At 43.3% G+C, this 14084-nt stretch overlaps 2 protein-coding genes across 4 annotated transcripts in view; one reads left to right on the top strand and one right to left on the bottom strand.

The window, feature by feature from the left end:
- Positions 1 to 14084, bottom strand: part of il1rapl2 (interleukin 1 receptor accessory protein-like 2) — a 1024957-nt gene that overhangs the window by 350315 nt on the left and 660558 nt on the right. The gene's annotated exons all lie outside the window — the stretch shown is intronic.
- Positions 6114 to 6485, top strand: LOC137377490 (histone H2B 1/2-like). The gene has a single exon (XM_068047133.1). It carries the CDS (start codon positions 6114 to 6116, stop codon positions 6483 to 6485), a length of 372 nt encoding a protein of 123 aa, XP_067903234.1.

Raw genomic sequence — 14084 nt, 5'->3', positions numbered from 1 at the left:
GAAAGGAGATTTATGAGGCTGTTGCCTGGACTGGAGAATTTTAGTTATGAGGAAAGATTATGATCGGCTCAAGTTGTTTTCTCTTGAACAGAGGAGCATGAGGGGAGATCCAATTGTAGTGTATAAAATTATGAGGGGTCAAGATAGAGTGGATAGAAAGGCCCTATTCCCCTTGATTGAGAAGTGGGCATAGATTTAGAGTAAAAGGTTTGGAGGGAAATCAAGGGGAAAATTTTTCACCCAGAGGGTGGTTGAGATCTGGTACTCACTGCCTGAAATGGTGGTCGAGGCAGAAACTCTCATAACATTTAAAAATTACTTGGATATGCAGTAGAAGTGCTGTAACCTCCATGGCAATGGACCAAGGATTGGAAAACGGAATTCGGCGAGATGCCTCCTTGTTGACTGGCTCAGACACAATGAGCTGAATGGCCTCCTTCTGTGCTATAAATTTCTATGATTCTATTGCTTCCCCCAATAGTATTTTATATATTTTGTCAGTATTGCTTTCCCATAAATTTGTAGATCCACAGAAATTGCAGTTAAAGTTCAGAATGTACCTCACATATTTTGGCACAATAAACATTTGCATAATTATGAAAGGCACTAATCCAGAAACAAATTAATATTCTAATAAAAACTGTATAAAATGCAAGAGAATTTAACTGTGTCGAAGTTTATAAATCAATATTGAGAGTCAAGGCCCACACAGAATTTTAAATTTGGCTGGGTTTGTTTCAGGAAGAATTGCATTTATCTTGGCCCAATTCTGATCACTCTGATGATTTCAGTTCCCATAAACAGCCCCTCGACACCAGTAAAATATTATTGCCAAGCATTTATTGATTGTGGCAGCCATCCAGGGGGCAAATTTAGCCAAATACTTTCGGCGCTAAAGAGGTGGCCAAGATGGGCAGGAGGCCAAGAGGTAGATAAATCCTTCATAAGCAAGGGGGTGAAAGGTTATCGGAGGTAGGTGGAAATGTGGAGTAATCAGTTCAGCCATGAACTTATTGAATGGCGGAGCAGGCTCGAAGGGCCGAGTGGATTACTCCTGCTCCTAATTCGTATTGGATCATAAGTGGAAAGGCTGGTTTAGCCCACGTTTAACACAAGATCATCTTGGTAAATGTATTGAGGTGTTGGTAACGATCACCTGCAGGATTGTTGAGGGACTGATTGACTATTATATTGCCTGCTAACACTCCTTAAAGAGGCTGCATGAGATTTTTTGTGAATAACATCTCATTTAATGACCTCCCCTAATAGTGACCAGTTGATTGAGAGTAAACAAGTCTTTGGTGAAAATTTCAGGCTCTGCTTAAAGAAATATTACCTTTTACTGTTCACTTGCTGCTGGATGTTTGAAGAAGACTTTTGAAACACACCAGGAGACTTTACAGGACACTTCATCAAGACTTCACCAATAATCTACAAACATTTATGCTGGAAATTCTCTGAGGATTTCACCTAAATGCAGTGAGTGCTGTGGTACTCTACTTTTATAGTCACCAGGAGAAAGGGAGTGCTTGGTCATCAGCATCTTGCTAAGGGTTCCCTTGGTCTGCAGGAGGAATGGGAGGTGGACATGAGGCCAGACAGAGTGGCACCAACTTCTGCAGGAGAGGGGGACAGGAGGATGAGGTGCACTTCTTCCACCCTGTGGGTACAGGACATTCCTTCTTCTCTGGACCTTCTCCGCCAGGACCTCCAAAGTCCCATCCGAGAACCTGTGTGCACCCAGACACTCAGTCCCCGAGTCGTCCTGAAACCTGCAGCTGAGTGATAGCCAGCACACTCCATTTCTTCAGTAGAAGTGTGTGTGTGGAGCCCACATATCCTGCTCCATGAAAATTGCATCTGATCAGCACTCGAGTGCACACCTACAGGTGGTAGAAATTCATCACGGGGAGTGGCGCAAATCCAGTGGTATCAGATTGGCCGCCCATTATACGCAGTGCCTATTATGCGCCAGTGCCAGAGTTGAATTTCTAGCCCAAGGGGCTGAATTTTCCCCACAGAGGCAAGAAACAGGAGTCAGTCCTGCTTTTGGGTCCTGCACCTGTCTCCGGTGGGAAACTGATTAAAGTCAAATGCTTCACATTGAAGAGCCCTTAATTGGCATGGAGACAGGTTTCCTGTCCAATTACGGGTGGTGGGTGGGCTCTTGAAGCTGGAGGATCAATCAGAGGCCTTCCAGCTTCAGAGAAGCATCTGGCTGCAGGACGAGGTAATATTTGGGAGGGTGCTTCAACAAGAAGGTGCCCCCCAGCCATTTCTTAAAAACTTTAATTAACAAACACAAAAAGGAGCCAAGCCACTACTGTTGGTGGGTGGGGGTGGGGAGTGGGGGGCAGGGTTGGTGGTCAGGGGAGAGCCCCTCTTCAAGGCAGCCTTTGGGTATACCCCCAGCCAGGCAGGCAGGGAGGGTCTGGAGGCCTGCCAGAAGCGCTGGCACCTCAGCCTGCCACTAAGTGCCTGCTTCCCATCTTTCTCCCCCACCACCATCGAGTCAGGAAACTGGAGGCCAACTGGAAAATCGGAGGCGGGCAGTCTTTCCGGGCTCTGAAACCATATCGTCCATCATGGCCAACATTGGGAATGGGGTTGGGAAGCTGGCTTCGTAATTTTCGAGCCTCGCATATTCAGCCCCAGGTGCCTGATTTAGTGCCTCCAGGCAAGTTCAAATTATGGTAATCAACAATTTAGACCAAAACGACATGCGAAAACCATTAGTGCCTGTTTTTACCATTACACCAAAATAACTCCCCCATCTTTGGCAGAGGGTAAGTATGCATTAGCAATTGGTTGTCTCATGGGTGTTTTTGAGTTTTAATGGAAAAGGATTTTTTTTATTTTTGGGATGTGGCCGTCACTGGCAAGATCAGAATTTATTGTCCATCCCTAATTGCCCTTCACTGAGCGATGTGTTAGACCATTTCAGAGGGCAGTTAAGGATCTGGAGCAGGATTTAGCATTTTGGGTCGGGACCCCAACATCGGGGTCAAATATGGGTTCCGACTTCTCGCTCTGTCGGGAGCCATAACCCAACATTGATTTTGCCTGGATCGGCCAATTAGCAGCCAGAGAGCGCACTTGCCATCCAATCAAGGATGGTGGGTGGGCTCTTGAAGCTAGAAGGCCAATTGGAGGCCCTCCAGCATGGAAGGAGCTGCGGCCTGTCCTTGCACGTAAGGGAGAGGGTGCCTCTGTCTTGAGGTGCTTCTCAGCACATTTAAAACTTTTGGGGAAAAAAGGCTACTGTTGCTGGACCACCATTGTGGAGGTGAAACCCCTCTACAGGCTGACCTGCGGCTACAACTGTGGCCAGATAGGTTGGGGGGCTTGGGGTTGTTTCAATGTCAGTCTCAAGCACTTACCTCCCAGTCTATCATTGGGAGGTTGCCTCCAGGCAGCTGCTGTGTTCCCCAAGCTGCTGGGGGCCCGCAGACTGACTGGAAAATTCCAGTTGGTCGCTGATCTTTGGCCTTAATTCGCCTTTTAATTATCTGAACCATTCCACCTCCAGGAAAGTGGGCATGAAATTATATGCCGCCCACTTCCATATCAGGGTGAAAACCGCCACCGGAATCACATATAGGCCAAACCAGGTAAGGACAACAGATTTCCTTTCCCTGAAGGACATTAAGTCAACCAGATGGATTTTTAACAACAAGAAGTTATACAATCACCATTGCTGAGACTAGCTTTTTAATTCCAGATTTATTTAATTAACTGAATTTGCATTTCCCAGCTGCCATGGTTAGATTTGAATTCATGTCTCTGAATTATGTGTCGAGGCCTCTGGATTACTGCTAAAGTAACATAACCACTCTGCTACTATTCCCTTAATTGCTTGCACACTCTCTGGTGGTATGGTGGTGAGTTGGTATCTGATATACCGGAAAAAAAAATTATGTTTTTAGCAGTTAACTGCAGGGTGGCCTTGGATTTATGAAGACCCAAATGTTTGACAGCCTGAGGCTTGAAAACAGCCTAAATACTTAAACCTCTCAGCCTGAGAAAACCAATATCATCAAATTCCAGCCTTCAGTGGAAACACTTTAATAAATTGTGCAGCTGCCACAGACAATTGCCGGTGGACAGCACTTATTGGGAATTCACAAGTGCATGTCCCACAATTTTCTCTTCAATTGGTTAGAAACCGATGGCTGAAGGACCAACCTTTCACCTCTGGGATCAACAACGTAAACTGGTTGGATGAAAAAAAAACTCTTTTTTGTTGGTAGCAAAGCATCAATGGCAATGGGTTTGAGCATCTCAACTTATTTCCCAGTTGAGACCAGTGCATCACAAAAGGCAGACCATAGTTTGACAGAAATTGGAAAGTTCACTCAAAAAAGACCAGAGGGTCGATATTAACTGCCAACCCTGAACCCCATGAAGGGCTGGAGCGGGTTGGCGGGTGGGCTTATAAATCTTAAATGGTGAAATGTGACACCAACATGATATGTTCTCCTCTGCCATCCACTTTCATGGGTGATGGGTTGTGTGGCATGCTGGTTTTCCATCTTGGAGAGGCAGGACACTTCATTACAATATTTAAGTTAGGCTCTCACAGTGTATTTAGAAGCCTGGTAACTATATATAGCCATTACCTGTCCGGTTTTCCAGGGCTCGCAGAAGGTAAATGTTTTTAAGGGCAATCCCTGTGAGCCTGAAGGAGCACAGGTGCTCCCTGCAGCCCCGCAAACAAATCTTGTACTGTTCATTGCCTCTCCTCGCTCCAGCAATTGGCAGATTCCCCCTACCCCGACATCCCATCTTTGGCCACCTACCAACCTTTTTTTATTCATTCATGGGATGTGGACATCACTGGCTAAGCCAGCATTTATTGCCCATCCCTAATTGTGCCTGATAAGGTGCAGGTGAGCTGCTTTCTTGAACCGCTGCAGTCCTTGGGGTGTAGGTACACAGTGCTGGTAGGAAGGGAGTTCCGGCTTCATTCCTTCTCTTAGACTTTGTAGAGGTTTGATACAACTGAGTGGTTTGCTTGGCCAATGCAGAGGGCACTTAAGAGACAACCACATTGCTGTGGGTCGGGAATCACATGTAGGCCAGACCAGGTAAGGTTGGCAGATTTCCTTCCCTAAAGGATATTCGTGAACCAGATGGGTTTTTACAACAATCAACAATGTCACCATTCGACTAGTTTTTAATTCCGGATTTTATTAGTTGAATTCAAATTTCACCATCTGCCATGATGGGATTCAAACCCATGCCCCCAGAGCATGAGCTTGAGCTCTGGATTATTGGACAGTGACATTACCACTACACCACCACCTCCCCTACATCTAATTCCTAGGGCAGGATTCTGAACCCCTACTGGGGCTGCGAATGGAGGCTAGCAGGACCTAAAAATAGTCCTGCTGGCTGGCATGCCGGTTCTCCGCTCCGTCCCACCTCCGGGCCATTTTTGCGGAGGGAGGCTGGGGATGCGGGGGCAGCAGCGCTCCTTGCCCGCATGCGGCAGGTAGACAACATGGCTCATTAAGAACCGACTGAAGCCAATTGAATGAGGCCAACTGGGATTTTCCAGTTGGTCTTCTTGTCCACGCAGGTTGCCGAGAGCAGTTTAGGTGCCAGTCAGGGGGCCAGCACCCCAGGGAGGCCTAGAGATCCACCCTACCTACCTTGGTGCAGCAGCAGCCACAGGTGGAGGGGCTCCCTGCCCATCCACAATGGTGACCTGGCTGCAAGATCCATTTTTTAATTTAAGCTTAAAAAAGTTGAAAGAGGGCACCACCATCTTGAAGCGCCTTACGTACCTTCTATTGTGACCTCTTTTGATTGGCTCTTCCGTGAAAATCACAATGAGTGACTGCTTCTCCTCCTCCCCGGGGGTGGGTTTGGGACCCAACCTCTCTTTCCTGCCCCCAGAAGGAAAATCCTGCCCCTGAACTTTAGGCCTCCAACACGCTCATACCACCACCACCCCCCACCCCCCACCCCACTCCCCCCTGCCTACCCCATCACCAAGCTGTTATCTACAGCCCCTGGCTCTGGTCTCTTACAGCAGGCTTTTGGAGTAAAGAAAAATGATAATGAGGTCCTGGTTTTAAATTTTTCTGTGTCTGAAACTGAATATGAAAATGCCTGAAGAGAAGAAAGCAGCTTCTAAAAAGGGCACCAAGAAAGCCTTAAATAAACCGTCAGCAAAGGGCGGCAAGAAGCGGAGAAAGTCGAGGAAGGAGAGTTACTCCATCTCCATCAACAAAGTGACGAAGCAAGTTCACCCCAACACCAGCATCTCCTCCAAGGCCATGAGCATCACGAACTCATTTATGAACGATATTTTCGAACGCATCGCGGGTGAGGCTTCCCACCTGGCCCATTACAACAAGCGCAGCACCATCAGCTCCTGGGAGATCCAGACCACCGTGCGCTTGCTGCTGCCCGGGGAGCTGGCCAAGCACGCAATGTCGGAAGGGACAAAGGCGACCAAATACAGCAGCTCCAAGTAAAACTGCACAATGAACTGAAAAACAGACCCTCCCTTGGCAGGGCCTCGGTGTTGCTGGGATTTTCAAGTTTTCCCACCAGACCATGCTCCCTCCCCATAAAATGGTTCGTGCAGGACAGGAGGATGCTCTTCTGAAACAGTGGTTAAAGCACATCATTGGGAATATCGGGCTCTAGCTTATGCCTGATTATATTCTATCTGCCCTGGCAGATGTTCAATACTAAATTCTAAAAGTGAGGAAGTGCCCCATTCTCCAGCTTCAGCTTGTTCAGTAAAATCATTAAAGTTTTGAAGCAGCATCAAAAATGATCAATTATACTTGTTCCTTACAATCAGTCCGAATCGGTAGAGCTGAAGGTACTTGTTACATTGTATGTCTGTGTTTCATACCTTGTCATGTGAAATGAGCAGGAACATCTGAAGCCAGGGCTGACACTCGGAAGTTTATGATCAAAGTTAGATGGAATTAGCCAATGGCATGAGCCAAGTGGGAACATTCACAAGTGCTCATAGAAAATCAAAAACCTGTCAGTTAAAATTTGAATGTCAAAGTGGAACAGTGTGTGTTATAAAGGTCACACATCAACACGTTAAAAGAGGAAGATGATCATTTCATGTTGGTTTCTTCTGATAAGGGGCCATGAATGTACAAGCACCCATCAATCTGAAGACTTCACTCATGAACAGCAATTAGCCTCAGGATAGGCCATCTTAGAGCAAATTTTTGGCTTTGTAGGAATGTAGCAGGGTTAAATACACCACTGCCTTAGTAACAGAATGATACATTGTGCTTTACAAAACAGCACAACATCTCACCTGAGCAATACCAAGGGAGGTCTGCCAAAAATCTGTGTCAGTGTCTTTATCCATCTATAAATAGGTTATGAGTAGACAGATCATAGTATTCTGAGGGTAGTGGATGATTTCAAATCACGTAAGCTTCATTGATTCAGTTTATGATCCCTTCTAATGATACAATCTTGTGACATTCATTCAGCCAAATACTGTTCTTAATTTTATATTTAAATATTTGTTCTTTAAAAATAAATAGGGCATGAAATTTAAAAAAAGCTTCTTGTTATGGAGAAAAGAATTAGTTCACTAGTTTTACACTTGAAATTGATTGGGAAAACCCAGTATTGGACACAATTGTTTCTCTTTTGAACTCATTGCAACAAACATCCACTGTTAGGAAGAACATCATGAACTATATTACTGGCAGTAATACTTACACAGAGCAAGTTTTAACAGAGTAGTGGTTATTTTTCCTTTCAAATGATTTCTTAACTATCACCCGTCACCCGATTTTACATTGGTAAGCGCAATTACAGTGTTGGGGGTTGAGGAGCGAGAGCGGCAATCTCACAAAGCCACACTATATTTGAAATTATCTGATGCAGACAGGAATGGCATGATGGCTGGCAGACAGGAGGGAGTGGAACGTCGAGTGGCTGCAGGCTTCCTCCAGGAAACAAGAAAGTGTTCCCCAGTCAGGTAAGTGAGAAGTAGGCGGGATTGAGGCTGAGACGTTCCTGGTTATTGGAATGGAAGCCCAGGGCAAGGTAGACCCAAGGATTCCTTGTGGGGCCCAGAGATGAGTTTCTGCTCCTCCCAGCCCTACAAGAGAACCTTTAAAATATGCAAATCTTTTTTCTGGTGCTGGATTCAAATTGCAGAAGGTTGAGCATGCTTGGCATATTGCACGACTCATGTGCCTTGGGATTAAAGTCACGCTGGGACCTTACTGACATCATCGAGACCCGATTGTTGTATAGTTATGGGGCTCTCTCCCACCTGTGGCAAGGTCGTCACATGCCTCCCAGAGTTAAAGTTGTGATTGGCAAGAGTAGGAAGGTCAGCACACTCTTAGCATGCCCCTGTTCTTGTCCAGTGTCAGGGTGGGGGGGGAATGTTTAAAATCATGGCTTATACTTTCAGCCTAAATCTCTTTTTTTTAAGTGTCAGCCATGGCTCAGTTGGTAGCACTCTCACCTTTGACTCACAAGGTTATGGGTTTAAGACCCACTCAATCGACCTGAGCACAAAAATCAAGGCTGCACGCCACTGCAGTACTGAGGAAGTGCTGCACTGTCAGAAGTGTCTTTTGAATGAGAGGTTAAACCAAGGCCCATCTGCCCTCTCAGCTGGATGTTTTAGCATGGCATTCCGAACAAGAGCATAGGAGTTTTCCCCTGTGCCCTGACCAATATTTAACCTGCAATTAACATCACAAAAACAGATTATCTGGTCATTATCACATTGCTGTTTGTGGGAGCTTGCTGTGCGCAAATTGGCTGCCGTGTTTCCTTTATTGCAACAGTGACTACACTTCAAATGTACTTCATTGGCTGTAAAGAGTTTTGAGACCTTCAGTAGTCTGGAAAGGTGCAATATAAATGCAAGTCTCTTCTTTTAAAGTATTAAATCCTCCATTAATGTTTAACTAAAATCACAACAATATATTTTACAAAATTGCATGGAATAAAAGTGAGAGGATGCTTTATGCACACTTCAGTGCTCTAGTGTATCAAGTCCAATTTTAACAATGTAATTTAATAGGTTGCGAGTGAGTTAAAATCTTGCCCATTATGTCTGTTTTATTATAATTTAATATTAATTGCATGCACTATGATCAGAATATCATTTGTCGCAATGCAATTACGTTTTCTTCAGGTGTTAAAACTTCCCTACCCTCCCCCCAAAAAATACACAACCTCACCCAATCAATGGATTGTTTATGATTTATTTCAAACTATTAGAATACTTGTCATTGAGCAGCCTATTCCTCACGCTGAGATCAATAAGAACCACAGCACATCAAAATACTTGTGAAAGTTGACAAGGGAGGGATTAGGGGTTAAAATCTGTTCTTTCTGGATTAAAGCAGCAATGTTGCCAAGTAAATTGAATCAGTGGATACTCGAGTCTTGAATCCGAGCTCAATGTCATCAAATGCTATTAAGTTCCAGCTGCGTCCTACATTTCTACTTTTGTCAGATTCACATATTTTCCTCTTCCTGAACTTGAAACAAAATCATTCTTGACTTTAAGTGCAAGCTTCCAATTTATCCATCTGCGTTTGGGTACAAGTGATCTTTGTGTGAAGATGAAATAGGGCTGCATCATTTTCTGTACTTCCTTCTTCCCACTTAGCATGGGAAGTCCACAAACTACAGGCAGGCAGCATTCACTCAAAGTAGGTCTTAGCAGTGCAGGAGGCTGGTTATTTGTATCTATAAAACACCCACACTTATTATTTATTCACGAGAGACGCAGCAGCTGCCAATCCATTGCGCCTACTTCCATTTGCCCTGTACAGGGAGTCCTCAAACCTGCTTGATAAATTCAGAATACGATGGGCATATTTATTTTGAGGACTGCCATGCAAGTGCGCAATTTTGCAGACCATTGCTGAATTCGTGTCTATTTGTATGGATGAAAATGGGAAATTAATTGCTTCTTACTGCAGGCATCCATTTGAAATACTCATTGATGTAAAAGAATTGTGTCATTTCAAAGTTTAACATTTTTTAGAATTTACTTGTATATCTGCTTAGCATTATGGTTCTTTTCATTGACTCCACTTTTATCATTTTTTTCCCCAAGGAACAGTAATTTTTACATAAATTTAATATTCAACATTTAGATACAGTTCTCATACTTGACAGAAAAAAGCTACTTTAGCGTGGCCCAATCAATATGATTATTCTCACTGATTTTATTTTCCTGAAGACCTGTGGGTACCAGTTCCTCCCCTGCTCACATAACATGAAATCTCAAGAAGACCTGAAAAATCAGGCAAATACACTGAACTATAGCCCCAAGCCTTTATTCCACCTGAATATCTAATTATTTTATTCAACATTAAAGGTGTGTGTATCCTTAATAGCCTGTTTCTACATTCTACATGTTGAATAATCTGTAATTATATTTCAGGTGTCCTAGACAATATTTATCTCTCAAACAACATCAGTAAAAACAGAAGATCTGGTCATTATCACATTGCCATTTGGGGAATCTAGCTGTTTGCAATTGGCTGTCACAGTTCCTACATTACAAAGGTGACAACACTTCAAGAAGTACTTGATTGGCTGTAAAGAGCTCTGAGACATCTTGAGATCATGAAAGGTGCAAGGTAAATGCAGCTGATTTAAGAAACAAATGAGGACCAGGACAGCGATAATGTAGAATAAGTCAATGCCACTGCAGACAAGTCGAGAAAATCAGATGACAATGCCTGGTAATTCTGTTGAAGGATCTTTAGCCAAATCTCTCATTTCTCTTTGCACATGCTGGGGAACTTGCTGTGTATTTTCATCATCTCTTTTTTGAAATTTCTGATCTATGCACATTGCCAATTAAGTCTTGCCTGTCATGGGCAGGAGTCTTTTGTCTTTGGATCTACGGGCTGAAACACACAATCAAGTTTCTGTTTCAAGCAGACCTCATTAGCTGCATAACCCACGCGAAGTTTGCAGGATGGAAGAATAGTGTTCACCTCTGCCAGCCAGAATTCTTGCTGTCATTCCCTCTTCCAAGTTTCCTAGCAACTGTCGCCAAGCAGGAGATAGAAGCACAGTTTGGCCAGTAGAAAATAACATTTACATCAAAAACACTGGGGCAGAATCAGGACTATGGTCGTTTATTGATGCTTACACAGACACTGAAGCATCCCAACATCAGATGTGACCAATTAAAGCTCTGCTTCAACTGCTTTGAAAGCATAACCAAACTTTAACTAATTTAAATGCATCTTTCCATTACAAATAGAACGCTCACTATGAACACACTGTAGAATTTTCTTTTTCGGTTTCTGTTTTCGGAAAATTGAGAAAACTCTCATTTTATATTGTTGAGGTGCCTGCTGAGAAAATGAGTATTTACAAAACTTGTCAAAAACCCATAATGCATGAAATATCCATATGGTTTATGAATAAAAAAACCCACTAACAGTAAATCTAAGGCAGGAGCAGGTGCTCTTTTATGAACAGTTGTGCCCCAGGTTTATGATGGTTCTAAGAAACAAATAGCTGTGTGAAGAACCAGGCATAGAAGCCATTCAACCATTGAGATGTTTAAAATGATGCTTCAGACACTTCTTAAAACGTACTGCTTTCAACAAGCTTTTGGTTCCTTGTCCTAATATTTCTTTATGTGGCTCGGCGTCAAATTTTGTTTGATGATGGCTCCTGTGAAGCACTTTGAGATGTTTATCTACATTAAAGGTGTTATATATATGAAACTTGTTGCGTTGGAGGCGGTTCAGCAGAGATTTATTAGATTGATACCTGGAATGAGCAGGTTGTCTTATGAGGAAAGGTTGGACAGACTGGGCTTGTTTTCACTGGAGTTTAGAAGAGTGAGGGGAGACTTGATTGAAGTTTATGAGATCCTGAATGATCATGACAAGGTGGATGTGGAAAGGCTGTTTCCTCTTGTGGAGGAGTCCAGAACTAGGGGGCACTGTTTTAAAATTAGGGGTTGTCCTTTTAGGACAGAGATGAGAAGAAATTTTTTCTCTCGGAGGGTTGTGCGACTTTGGAACTCTCTGCCTTAGAAGATGGTGGAGGCGGGGTCAATGAATATTTTTAAGGCGCAGGTAGATAGATTCTTGTTAAGCAAAGGAATCAAAGGTTATCAGGGGTAGATGGGAGTGTGGAATTCGAAACACAAACGGAGCAGGCTAGAGGGGCCTACTTCTGCTCCTAATTCGTATGTTTGTAGACAGCGCCTTTCACAAACACTGAACATCTTAAAGCACCTTACAGCCAAAGAAATACTTTTCAAGTGTAGTAACAATTGTAATGCAGAAAATGTTGCATTACTCAACTCCAATAAGCTGATCTTCAATCATTCCGGATCACATTTAACAGCCTCATAGATTTCAAACTCTGTAAGTGTTGCCAGATATCTAAATTTTCTGTCTGCTGAAACTGAGCAATCCCCTCTATGCAACTGTCTCAAGGATTATGTGAACTATGCATTGTAGCAGTTCAGCCATTCTCTTGTTAAAACAATTAACCCACTTCTACACAAGTATTGACAGAATGACTTCTTGAAATGTTCTTTTGTGTCACCTCATGAAAATTAATCTAATTGCATTACTCCTAGTCTAAGCAGCATGGAATGTGTCAGTAATGCACTTGTCATTGACTAATGTGCAATTCACTTATGTATTTTAATGAAATCTTAGATTCTTGACATACATCTCCTTAACATACAGCAAAGATAGGAGTAGAAGCTTCCTTGACCTTGCATTTCAAACAAAGCTCTTAATAGCCATTGTACTGGACAGGTAAATTACTGGCCATCCCAGTGTCAATCTCAATGGAAGTGCAAAGCAATGTTTGTGCCTTATCAACTGGGTTGGAGGGTGATAGTCACAGCTACTACAAACAGATTGACTGAGGAATTCAAGTACACTGAAGATGAACAGGAAACAAAAAGGTAGGATGAAAGGTATTTCTTAAAAATAAAGGTTAAAGTGAAATTCTATTAATAAATCTCTACAAAGAGTGCAACATAACCAGACCTGGAAGAGATGCAAAGAAAGGACAAGAAAGGAGGAATTTAAAAAATTGTGTGGAAGATTGAAATACACACTTTTTCTCATCATTTTTCCTATCCCCTCTCTCCTGAAGATGTTACCTCTTTGCTGGGGGACAGTTCCACAGGCTCCACTCAATATCCAACACTTTGCCAAAGTAGCTGCTATTCATGTGGGATCCTTGAATGACAGCACCCTATTGTACAACAAGAGATAATACAACCAAGCCTGATCCTGTCCTTAAATCACTGTCCACATCAGCACAATTTAGATAGCAGTACAGGAATATAAAGGACCATTGTAATCTGCCTGGCCAACCCCAGAGTCCAGGAAAAATATCTCTCATATTTCTCTTTTTTCCTATTTTGGCAGGTACATAGAACCATAGAACAATTACAGTACAGCAGGATGCCATTCAGCCCGTTGTGTCTGTGCTGGCCGAAAAAAAAACTAGCTGCCCAATCTAATCCCACCTTCCAGCACTTGGTCCATAGCCGTACAGGTTATAGCATTTCAGGTGCATATCCAGGTACCTTTTAAAAGAATTGAGGGTTTCTGCCTCTACCACCATTCCTGGCAGTGAATTCCAGACACTCACCACCCTCTGGGTGAAAAAGTTTTTCCTCATGTTCCCTCTAATCCATCTACCAATCACCTTAAATCTGTGCCCCCCGGGAATTGACTTCTCTGCTTGGGGAAACAGGTCCTTCCGGTCTACTCTATCTAGGCCCCTCATAATTTTGTACTCCTCAATTAAGTCATCCCTCAGCCTCCTCTGTTCTTGGGAAAACAACCCTAACCTACCCAATCTTTTCTCATCGCTGCAACCTCCAAGCCCTGGCAACATTCTTGTAAATCCCTCTGTACTCTCTCCAAAGCAATGATGTCCTTTCTGTAATGTGATGACTAATACTATACACAATACTCCAGCTGTGGCCTAACCAGTGTTTTATACAGTTCCAGTATTACATCCCTGCTTTTGTATTCTATACCTCGACCAATAAAGGAAAGCATTCCATATGCCTTCTTCACCACTCTATCTACCTGTCCTGC

This window comes from Heterodontus francisci, chromosome 15, assembly GCF_036365525.1.
Source record: "Heterodontus francisci isolate sHetFra1 chromosome 15, sHetFra1.hap1, whole genome shotgun sequence".
NCBI lineage: Eukaryota > Metazoa > Chordata > Chondrichthyes > Heterodontiformes > Heterodontidae > Heterodontus > Heterodontus francisci.
Note: the sequence above shows the minus strand (reverse complement) of the source record. Positions and strands in the feature narration are given on the sequence as shown.